We start from the raw sequence: 12,122 nt of genomic DNA, 5'->3' as shown, positions 1-12,122 counted from the left end.
CCTGGATATGTCCTACCAGAGCTCATCTACCAACTCCAACCTCACCAAACAGAGCTAGCGTAACCTCACTCTTCATTTTATTGATAGACTCTCAAGTTTGAACAGACCACTGCAGAATAACTGCTGACTGTGGGTTGGAATGAACTACGGATGCACAATATATTGGTATCAATATTGGTCATTTTTTAACCATATCGTCATCTGCCGATGTGTTAAAGTGGGCTGTTATTTTCTCATTAGCTGCCAGCCAGTTTTAGAGCATCTTGAATGATCCTTCAGGGCCCAAATAAAATTGTTTTCTATGACTTAGTAAACACCAAAACTACCTCAGGGGAGTGGACTGTCTTCTTTAATGTCTCTTTTCCTGCTTTTGATCCAAAAAACTGACAAAACATGCATTTTTGATCCTGTTCATCTCGGGCGCTACATCCCTTGATCCCCTCCATGGTCGTCTTTTCTCACAATCACGGCGCTCTTCCTCTCTGAACTACCTCGACGTATCTCAGATTGTTTTTTTTTTTTTTTTTTTTTACTTACCAATATTGATATTGGTAAATACTGGTTATCAGCCATAACAGCAATACTAATATCGGATATCAGTGCATCCCTAGAATGAACATTATCACAAACAGTTTAACCCGTGTTTTAGCCCGTGCTCTATCTCTCTCCTGTTTATCTTTCTTCTGCTCTGACCTCCTTTTTCTTTTTGACAGTCCAGCTCCAATGTTCACCACCACTACAAAATGAATCCAAGAAATCCTTTTCAGCACAGAAAAAGGATTGATTTTGCTTCTCCCAGCTTGTGTTACAAAGGGCTATTTTCAGTCTATGTGCCGTAAATGGATTTGTGTTCTCCCAGGAAAAACTAAACTGATCACAGATGCTGAGAAATATCATTTAAAATCTACAAATTTTGGGGCAGAAAGTCTCACAGGTCCTTGGAGATTTGATGCTTTAAAAAGAGAGAAAACATTTAAAACCTTCAGTAATCTTTGCATGTGCCGTGACAACCGAGCAAGGAGACTCTTAATAACCTAATTTGGCAAATTGTGTGACACTAATCTGGAGGTAAGGACGGTTGAAGTAGACTTTAAATGTTGCAACTATTGTTTCATTTCATCTACCTGCTCTATATGAGTGTCACTGAATAAACTGTTTTACAATTTGGTGATAAATACACATAAATAGTCCAATAAGTTACCTGACTTGACCGAGCCATGAGAAGTGAATATATTATGCAGGATAACGCTCGGAGAGGACTTACCTGCTGGTCTTTGCTGTATCTGACTTCTGATGAGGTTTTGCCAGTGGGGATTTGTTCACTGCTTTGGCCTGGAGTTTGGGCTTTGCACCTGAAAATCAGGTAATAAACACAAACAGATGAATTTCACATTCAGGTTTAATCAAAATCGCACTAATCCTAATCTCTTGATTTAGTAAAAAGTAAACAATATTCAGCTTAGGGTCATGTGCTGCTGGTGTGTGAGCTCACGTCTGTGTTTTTCAGTGAGTTCCTTTCAGGGCGGGGTACACAGAGACGTGCTGTGCTCGTACCAGCAGGACAGACAGCTGATGCACACATTATCAGTGGGTACTGATATCAGTGGGGATTACCCCTCCTCCCCAAAACCATTTTCACCATAATGGCTCAAAGTAATCAGTCATACACCCCTGTGTGACAGCTGTATGGGGCTTTGACCTCTGCTGTGAGTGTGTACACTGACACCAGCAGTCTGCCAGGAGCAGCCTCATGTGCTTGGTATCCTGATAAATCAACATTCATACATGACTCTGCCCTTGTCTTCCAGAAATCCCTCTTGGCCACGGCAGAGATTCATCATACAAATTAGCCTGCAGATCCTTTTATGTTCTGGCGTCAGTGTCAAGCCTGGAGCTGACTCTCTGACTCTTCTGCTTGGCTACAGCGATGTCCTGCACTGTAATTGGTGTCGGTTACAATGATTAAATGGAAGCGAGTCAATAAAGAGTGTAAACCTGGGATGGAGTGGGTGTCATTGCGAGGGCTGCTGGCACCGTTTTCTGGCGAGACGCTGCCTGATGAGGGTGAAGCGCTGGGCTGAGCTTGGGTGGTGCCAGCAGTGTCAGACCTTCCTGCTGAGCTCTTCTGTGCCTTCATCGTTGCTGTAAGACTCGTAGATGTGCAGCTTGGGGGAGATGTTTTAGGCCGTGCACCTGGGTTTGGCTTCTTCTCCTGCTCCTTCACCCCGTGGGAGCTTCTGGGGCCATTAGCACCTGCGACATCCCGCCTGGCCCCTGCAGCTCCTGTGCCGTTGACAACTGGTGTTCCAGCTGTTGCTGTCTTTGCTTTCGCTGCAGCGCTCTTGTCTCCTGGTTTCTTTACATTCTTTGCCTTTGACGTGTGACCCTCTCCTGGTTTGTTTGCTGTGCCAAGTCCATCAGACTTCATGGCTGATGCAGCACTACGAGAGGAGGAAGCTGTGTTTTCAGACACCCTGTGAGTCCTGCGCACAGGGGGGCTCTCAGGTGCAGATGAAGGGCATTTTACAGCCTTTGACTATGGACAGAAAAACACACATTAGACGTCTGCCAAAGAGACTGGATTAAACAGGAAACAGCCACGGCACAGTCAGTCTGTAACTGAAAGCTTCTATTGTGGATTAATTTTAGCCACTGGAAAAGATGCTGTCTTACTCCACCTTCTGGACTAAACCATCTGTTCAGATCTCTAAATTTATGATCAGGGTATCACATCACATCTGTGTTTAGACTTTGACAAAACAATTTAGAGTAAAGGGAATCACAGGGTAACTCAAGATCCAAAACAATGATAGGATACATCACAATACAACACAATAAGATTAAACCTGGTACAATATGATACCTGATCCACTCCCCACATTCACATCAAGATACAGAGACTCTGATGCTTGATATATTGCAAGACAACCATTTAATAATGCACCTTAATATCTGATTAAATAAACAGTACAAAATACCTTTAATTGGTAAATTGCAGGATGGGCAATAGAAGAGTCGAATTGGGAGGAATCAGTTCAGCTGCCTGTATTATTTTCAGCTTAAATACTTCAATCTGGTGTCAGAGACACAATACTTATATTACAATCACAATATGTCCTGTTCTTTACAGAGCCTCTCCACAAAAAGCCTAAAAACAGACACAGCTCCCGTTTCCCTGCATCAAACCACTTCTTTGGAGATCTGTGCAGAGCAGGCTTCAGAGCTCTGAACCACTCATGCCTTCCATCCAAATAATCCCTCTCTGGATCACCTCAGCCTGGCTTATCTTTGCTTTAAATCTGTTAAAAGCAGTCCTGGTTCTCATTTTATGCTGTGTCTTGTTGCTATGCATGTAGGCCATTCATGACACATGGCAAACACTTAGAGGGTTTAAACAAACATACATGGACATCTCTCTGGGATAAAAAAAGACTTATTCATATCATTAGAATACTCCATAAGAAAAACACATGACACATCAATAACATGAAGAAGAAATGCCAGTGTGTTGCTGGATGCTGTTACCTGTGAGCTAGTGAATACAGGCTTTTTACCGAGTCTCCTGTTGTCTCCTTTATCAATAGCATCTAAAACAGACAGAACAATTTAACAGTCAGTCAGGATCTCTCCTGTTTACACATGATTCAAACAGAAAACAAAGATTCAACAATCATCTTTCATCTCAGTGCCAAGGTCCATCTCTGTGCAAGCTAAAGGAGCCATTCTTTCATTCACAAAATCTCCCCTCCACACCCTTTGTTGACACTCTGCCTACAAGAAAACAAACATCGAATCAATGCAGGGATCAGTCAGCGACGTCTGGAAACACTAAACCCAGAAAATGACTGTTTTTCACACGAGCACACGTCAGGATTGTATGACTTATTTCACCACGTCAGCAGCAAATGAAGTTAAATGAACTCTAGCTTCATATCTCTGTGATTCATGCACATGAGACCTGGACTCCAATTACACCAGCAAGAACTGTACCAGTAATAGACGCACACTGATTCCAGCCAAGTTAATTATTCATGCAGTGGATTTCAGCGCATCATTGGCTCAGCAGTGAGGAAGCTGCATCTTATTTATACTTGTGGAAGCTTGTAATCATGTGCAGAGCCACAAAGCTGGAATTCTGCCTCCCACTCCCACCCATTGACACAAGCATGGCAGCTTTGGTGCATTAACCATGTTAGGGTTCACTCAAGACATGTAACAGGAAAGCTCTCATAGAGCAACAATTTCTACCTACAGCGCTGTCAGGATATCAGTGGGTTAGCAGAGGCCAGACAGCTGTGAAGAAAAGAGCCATTAAAAGTCTAATCAGACAACAGCATACGCTACAAGGGCTTTGGTTCATGTCTGATGATGCAGAGCCCCTGCCTCAGTGCAAAGCTGGGTTAAAGCAAGAAGGAAAAAAACATCCTCACACACACACACACACACTCACACTGCAGCACAGATATCATGTGAGAGCAAGGATATCCTCCTGTACCTGCAAGTATCCTTTCTCTGTGTTTGGAGGAGAGGGTCTCCCATCCCTGCGTGTGGCGGACCGCATAAAAGGTCTGGAGCAGGAAGGTCCACAGCCGACCACGTAGCGTACAAATCTCTCGGCTGAACGGCTGGCAGACACACAGGAGAGGGAGGCAGAGGAGAAGAATGGAAAGGGGTGCGCTACAGCACAAGCGAATCAGCAGCTGCTTGAAGAACCTTTCGCCATGGCAACAAACACTCCTCCCTCCCTCCCTCCTCCCTCTGTGTCCCTCCCTCCCTCCGTCTCTGTTGCAGAATCCACTTGAGCTCCCCTGAGCGAATCAGTGATGTCAGCGGCTGATGCCCATACTCCTGCCTCCACGCCTGATTATAAAAACAGGGCTGGACAGAGAGGAGGAGCCTCCTCTGCTCCCTCTGCTGCACTAACCACACACTCCCCTGACCTGCAGAAACAGCCAGATTAGTGAAGGCTGCTGGCACACGTCACAGTCTCTGTCAGCTAATCCATTCTGCCATACTGTATGGTATTTACAGGGGTTATGCGCTTTAACTCGTGCAGCCAGGTCACTTTCTCCTGGCAGTCATCTCACGAGCTTAACCTGCCTGCCCGCACGATTGATTTCTGTTAGTCTGTAAATCTCTTAACTGTTTATTGGACTATTGACTGATTGGATTTACAATGATCTCTGACAATATTCAGCATAGTGCTCAGTTTGTTCAAGCTTCCACAACAAAATCCTGTTTAAACTGCAGGCCAGACTTTTGTTTTTTATAGTTCAATGCCTCAAGCATGGGGCCAAAAACAGTCACTTCTCATGGATATTCAGAGACACACTGACTGAAAAAAAATTAGTTCAATTAAGCAAGCACATACTAATGCATTTATGAAAACAGTATCTTTTTAATCAATGGCAGGAATATTAAGTTGTAGTAGCTGTTGCTAACTTGCAGAAAGATACATTATTTTCTCTCTTTTGGGGAAGGACCACCCAAATCATCACCATCCAAAATTCTTGCCTGCAACAATGCCCGGCATCAGAAAGAGCATGTAAACAACTACATACAAGAAAGCGATACGTGATTTCAAATGCTAAAAAATTTGATTGTTTGTGTGAAGGTGTCCTGATACTGTAATCTTGAATTAATACCATATTTTAGGTTGTTTGTTAATTAGACACCATGAGGTGAAAGTGAACGTGGCAGAAAAAGTAGCTCACAGTTAAGTTATCAAAGGCTTGGACAATCTAGTTGGTGTTGATTGTAGTGACAGATTCATAGACTGTAAAAAACATCATCTTGCTCCTCCAAGTGAGCTCGCTACAAAAACTGCTCCCCCTGGTGGCTGGCTGCAGTATAGGTAAAAAAATCTGTCTCTCCAGTCATTCCAGATGGGCTAAGGTCAAACGTAAAAAAATGAATACTCCTCGTAGAAATGTTTCTCACATCTGATTGTTGTACTGATTTGAAGATATTATTTGGCTGCCCTGTATACAAGTCTTCTTTTTTCTGAAAAGTTTCATTTTCATTACTTAAAAGAGGTTAAAAACAAGGATTTACGTCACATTTAGCGATGATTGACAGCTGCCGTTCATGTGTATTTTTTGGGGGGATTGCAAAATATATCTGGAGGTAGAAACAAGAAGTGATTAGACTCTCGAGAGAAGAGCAATGGCTGAGCCTGTGATGAGGGAATTTTGCCTTCAAAACTGTACAATGGAAAATGGTGGGGCCATGTTGTCCACTCTATATACAGTCTATGGACAGGATTAGCTAGATTCTATTGTGTTTTTTTTTTTAGAGAAAGACTCTGTTTCCCATAAGCCTTATTACTTACTGCTGTAAAGACGGGACTCTTGCCAGGGCGTGTGTTTATTTTGGAGTCCAGATCTTTTAAACACTACTTTTCTTTGTCCAAGACAATTTTTTCCACAATGCAAAGTGACAAGGTAACTACAAGCTTTTAGAGGCATCACATTCTATTTTACCTTAGACTTTAAATAGCTTGTTAAATTTTTGTATTAATTTTCCCTTAACTCTGCCCACGCCCTCCACAGGTGGTGAGGGTATTAGTGTTTAATAATAATAATAATAATAATACATTTTATTTAAAAGCGCCTTTCAAAACACCCAAGGACACTGTACAGGATAAAACAACAATAACATCAATCAAATCATCAAAAAACAATACTACTAAAATCAGCAAAATAGAACGGAATGTGGTGGATAAGTGGATGAGAGGGAATATTCAAGGTAAGGAAAATGCGGATCGAAACAGGTGGGTTTTGAGTCTGGATTTAAAAAGAAACAGGGAGGTTAGATTTCTGAGATCCGGGGGGAGAGAGTTCCAGAGCTGGGGAGCAGAGCGACTGAAGGCCCTGCTCCCCATGGTGCTAAGGCGAGCAGAGGGCACAGTGAGCTGGGTGGAGGAGGAGGATCAGAGGGAGCGGGCAGGAGTGACGATGTGGAGGAGGTCAGATAGATATGGAGGGGCGAGGTTGTGGATGACCTTAAAGGTGAACAGGGGGAGTTTGAATTCTATCCTATACTTGACTGGTAGCCAGTGGAGCTGCTGCAGGATGGGGTGATGTGATGGTGGGAGGGGGTTCTGGTGATGATGCGGGCAGCTGAATTCTGGACCAGTTGAAGTTTATGGAGTGACTTTTGGGGGAGACCGAAGAGGAGTGAATTACAGAAATCTAGGCGGGAGGTGACGAGGCTGTGAACAAGAATGGAGGTGCTGTGAGGCGTGAGGGAAGGGCGAAGACGGTTATATTTCGGAGGTGGAAGTAAGCGGATCGGGTGATGTTATTTATGTGAGAATGGAAAGAGAGTGTGCTGTCGAGGATGACACCCAGACTCTTAACCTGAGGGGAGGGGAGGACCGAGGAGCTGTCGATGGAGAGGGAGAAGGTGTCTATTTTAGAGAGTGTGGATTTGGTGCCAATTAAAAGGAGTTCTGATTTGTCACTGTTTAATTTAAGGAAGTTTGAGGTGAACCAGTAATTTATTTCAGATAGACAGGAGGTGAGATAGGGGGGTGGGAGTGTGGAATTGGGATTACACGATAGATAGAGCTGGGTGTCATCCGCGTAGCAGTGGAAGTTAATGTGAAATTTACGGAAAATATGGCCGAGGGGGAGGAGGTACATGATGAAGAGGAGGGGCCCCAGGATGGAGCCCTGGGGCACACCTGTGGTAACGGGGGAGGGATCAGACCAGAAGGACTGTAACTGAATGAACTGAGCGCGGCCTTTGAGATAGGACTGAAACCAACTGAGGGGGGTGTGAGTGATGCCAATGGAGGAGAGACGACTGAGAAGGATGTGATGTGAGATGGTGTCAAAGGCCGCACTCAGGTCAAGAAGGATGAGGATGGAGAGTGAACCAGAATCGGCTTAAATCAATGTTTGCCAAAGGGATGGACGAGGGGTCACAGGTCATACCATCATCAACCGCAGACTCACAGAAGACTTTTTAAAGGCTAAGAGAAACTATGCCAGAGCTGATTGTTCACTTTCATATGTGTTATTTTTCTTTTATTTTCCTACAGTAAGCACAAATCAATCAAACCATCTCAGTGGATTTTTCCACTGAAAATGCTGGCTTACTGTTTACACGGCAACGGTGTCAGGAGCGTTTCAGAAAAATCCCACTCTGGAGGCCGTTTTCAAAAGTTTGTGTTTTAGGTCTGCTGAAACGCTGTTTCCTTGTAAACGCGAGGCTGAAACGCAACAAAACTTTTGCGTTTCACCCTAAAACCGTTGTCGTGTAAACGGCCTCTGAGTGTGTAATGCAGCTGTGCCTGAACTCCTTGTGTTCATAAGGACAAGCCTTATTTATGAGGCAAGTTTGCCTCTAAAGCTATTGTTTGACACGTGACAACAATGAAACCCTTGAAGGCTCTTGCATGGATGCAAACAGGAAAAGACTCTAATTTCTCCTATTAACCACCACAGGCAGACTGCATGGGCAGCTGATCAATCCATATTTAGGTTTTATACTAAGTATTCATCTCAGCTTCAATAAACTGCGCTCATCTTTAAACACACCACAACAACAAGGTGTTAGAGGAACGAAAGGATCAGCTCATTTTACCTCTTCCCGTGTGTCGCCGTCCTCTTCCATGTCCTCTCCACACAGAAGGTACACAGCAGAGTAAAGGTCACAGCAGTTATCCACTGTCACACCTTCCCTGATGGCTGAGCACAGCTTCTTCAGTAACGTGGGTTCTCGAGTAAACTCTTCCCTCTGTATCAGCGGATAGCAGACCTTTAGAAAAGGTTTTACACAAACAAGAGAGTGATCATTGCCACACGGCCGCCTCACCCTGCGGAGCTCCCTGAAGGCCTGGGTGTGGATCACTTTGGGGAGATGCTGAACAATGACAGCGAGGCTCTCCTCCTGCAGCTCAGTGGCCAGACTCCGATTCTGTTGGGCCCACTTGACTTCTGGGAGACTGCCAAGCAACTGCTCAGTGCCACAGAGCATGGTTACTGCGTTCTGCACGGTCTGAATGGAAACATCTATGAGCTAGAGAAACTCTCTACTGGTGACAACACAAAATAAAGTCAGTCTGTGGGGAAAGCAGGGGAAATCATGTGAATATTACACTACCTTTGGTCCTTTGGGCGTGATTTATGTCATTTGGAAAAACACATTTTTTATCTTGATGAAAATTTGCAGTGATACTCAATCTACCTTCACATTGCATTAAAATTTAAATAAACTCATCAAACACTTTAAAAAAGGCACAGATTTCATTTCCACCAAAGGTCATATAGAGAGGTAAAACATTCAACTCTTCTGACTGCAATGTGCTTTTCATTGTACCACAGGAGAGAGTGGAGTGAAGCTTATGGTAAATTGTTAGATTTGGCATGTAATGGTGTTAACAATACAGCAAGGAGAGGTACAAAAAAAAAAAAGGAAAATCCTTAAAATTCATGTATTCCAGATTAATCCAGATGCAACCATATTTTCTTTAAACTTTTAGATAGATGAGACATTGGTCTGCCCTGTAGCCTGCTCTGGGCGGAGATCTTCTGAAACTTCCAAATAGGTTTAATACATTTTTGAAATGTACTGCAAAATAAACAGTTGTTCTGATAATGGTATTTAGTATTTTTTGTCTCACAGCCACTGAATACTGCTTTTGAGTTTTTATAAAACATTTTATAGGATTATATTATCGTTAATAACCTCACACAGTGCTGTTATTGCCCATACATATTACTTTAAAAGAGCCTCTGCAGGTCTATACAAGTCAAATTTAAGACTTTTTAAGACTGTTTTAAGACCATAATGAATACTGTTTAAGACCCATTTCACATCCTTACTTGCAAAAAAGTACAAACGGAATGAAGGAAAATCGAGGGCACAGGGTTACTTGTAAAGTATTTGAATTTATTTACAGCTGTGCTGTAAACATAGACTGTAGGCTGTAACACACTATGGCACAAACAGCACACTAGCTGGTTGTGCTTGACACATTTTGGGGAGAATGTACAGGTCCTGTACAGGTACTTTGGCTCCAGTTTGTTATGTTATAGCGACCTCCAAATCAAAACATTTAAAAAGTGAGACTGAAGTTAATCCATTTTTTAGAAAATAAAAGTAATGTTAATACATTTTTAAGACCTTTGAAAACTGTATATAAGACATTTTATGAGATTTTAAGACAATTTTACACATTTTAAGACCTTAAAATCAAACTATTGTATTTTAGACATTCTGAGACTTTTTAAGGCCCTGTGTATACCTAAAGTCATCCTATAACATGTTGTATGTACTAACACAACAGTCATCCATCTGAGAATCACAGAAACGATACCTTCTGATGATGAATAAAACTGTGGAGTTAAATTGTGTTTGGGAGTTCAACAGACCCTTCAGTTAGTTTGAAATTGAGTTATAATGCACAAATCATATACTTCAAATATATAGTCCACACATATTGTAACGCTTAATAAACGTTGCTATAAGTATCTATGAGTGCTTATAATCACTTATAAGAACTGTTTTAATGCTGTATTAATGCATTTATAAGGTTTTAGAACTGTAATCAAGATGTATTAAAAGTGGTGGGTTTACAGAAAATGTTACTTTTACTTTGATAAAACACAAAATTAATAAATGAATACAACTTAATAAGGATATCACATGAACCAAAGATTCTTACAGATGGAGGGTATCAGTCTCTCATGAGAGAGAAAAAGGAGGTAGTGAACATGTCTTGGACTGGAACTATCCCAAATGTACGCAGTGGTCTGATTTATTTTTACTTCTCTATGTTTGTAAATCCTCCCATGCTGTTTTCTGCTTTTTTCATTCCCAGCCAGGACCAACTGATCAGCGGAGGGAGTCCCGGGATTGTGTAACGCTTCTTGGCTAAAATCCGAATCGCAATACTTGCCAAGAGCGAACAATAGTACACTTGTCTTTTTCTACTCACAGAGCGCGCTCCGGCTCCTTTGCACTGATGAAAGACAGGCTTGAGATCTAATTATCAATAACACGGCTGGATCGCTCCTCATCTGTCCACATGCACATCATCCTCCTGAATTAGTCCCTCTTTAATAACTGAGAATTTAATAAAAAGTCATTCCTAATTAGATCATGTTTGGATTTCCTTCCTGTGGAAAAACACTGCAAGAAGAAGCTGATGATACTTGTGCAGTTACATGGAAGCTGTACATCTGATGACAGTGTGGGAGGAACTCACCATTGTTTCAATTACAGCTGTTAGACAGGCTCTTTGGAGCTCAGGGGACAAGAGGGAAAAGTTTCTCTCACACCAGGTCTTCAGAAAATGTTCAGCGACCCACCTGAAAATACACATCAAAGGGTCTAAAAGCAGTAATTGGTGATAGAGAACAATGCAGTAACTGAGGATAAGAATGTCCGTAAAAAAACTGCTGCATGATGCAGTAACTCCAAGTTCACTGTCATACTCGCGTGACTCATAAGAAACAGCAGAGAACTTTACAAGACCATTCCTTGCCTCAAACCCCCACACACACCCACCCACCCACTTACACAGATGCAAAGACCGCTTCAAATCAGAACCAGCTCACAGCCTTGCTCAAGACATCCCTTTCCCCCTGACCTACATTCACACACTTCTGGTCCGCTCACTGCAGTGTGGGGGAGCACAGCGAGCTTGCAGCATGTATATCTGCCGCAAGACCACTTAAAGTGGAATAAACAAAGTTTCTGTGCACAGGGATGAAAAGGCAGCATCATGTGTGGCACGATGAGACATAAACAGTGAAATAACAGGTTTCTATTTCTCAATGCAGGCAAAAAAAGAGTGTTTATGGAGTGAGATTTTCTACACAGCAATCACTCAAAAGTAAAAGCCTTTTCAATTTTATCCTGTGCGTAAAAAATGATCTGAATGGAGGCGGCTGCACCACTCCGACGACTACTTTAACTGTGAGAAGAGTCCTGGAATTTATCCAACATTTAATTCAAACGTCGTAAAGAATAAGACGAGACGTGTCAAACCAGGTAAAGATTATCATCATCGTTTTGGTTCTGGCAGTTTAAACTGTGTGTTAAACCACATTCAAGTGAACCACTTCATAGAAAAACAGCTACCTGTGGGTTCCCTTAATGACACAGAA

General features: G+C 42.5%; 1 protein-coding gene across 1 annotated transcript in view; it reads right to left on the bottom strand.

Moving 5' to 3' along the window:
• The window catches only part of btbd8 (BTB domain containing 8), a 41,821-nt gene that overhangs the window by 8,708 nt on the left and 20,991 nt on the right, over nucleotides 1-12,122 (bottom strand). Inside the window, exons 10-16 of the mRNA XM_074667656.1 lie at nucleotides 11,219-11,321; nucleotides 8,824-9,006; nucleotides 8,593-8,745; nucleotides 4,496-4,625; nucleotides 3,526-3,587; nucleotides 1,996-2,536; nucleotides 1,265-1,352 (exon numbers count right to left, since the gene is read on the bottom strand). Of these exons, the coding sequence (XP_074523757.1) occupies nucleotides 1,265-1,352; nucleotides 1,996-2,536; nucleotides 3,526-3,587; nucleotides 4,496-4,625; nucleotides 8,593-8,745; nucleotides 8,824-9,006; nucleotides 11,219-11,321 (1,260 nt within the window). The remainder of the gene's footprint in view (nucleotides 1-1,264; nucleotides 1,353-1,995; nucleotides 2,537-3,525; nucleotides 3,588-4,495; nucleotides 4,626-8,592; nucleotides 8,746-8,823; nucleotides 9,007-11,218; nucleotides 11,322-12,122) is intronic.

This window comes from Halichoeres trimaculatus, unplaced genomic scaffold, assembly GCF_033239565.1.
Source record: "Halichoeres trimaculatus isolate MK-OKI-2021-1 unplaced genomic scaffold, fHalTri1.1 fHalTri1_scaffold_4, whole genome shotgun sequence".
Taxonomy (NCBI): Eukaryota; Metazoa; Chordata; class Actinopteri; order Labriformes; family Labridae; genus Halichoeres; species Halichoeres trimaculatus.
The sequence above is the reverse complement of the archived record's forward strand: the minus strand, read 5'-3'. Positions and strand labels throughout refer to the sequence as shown.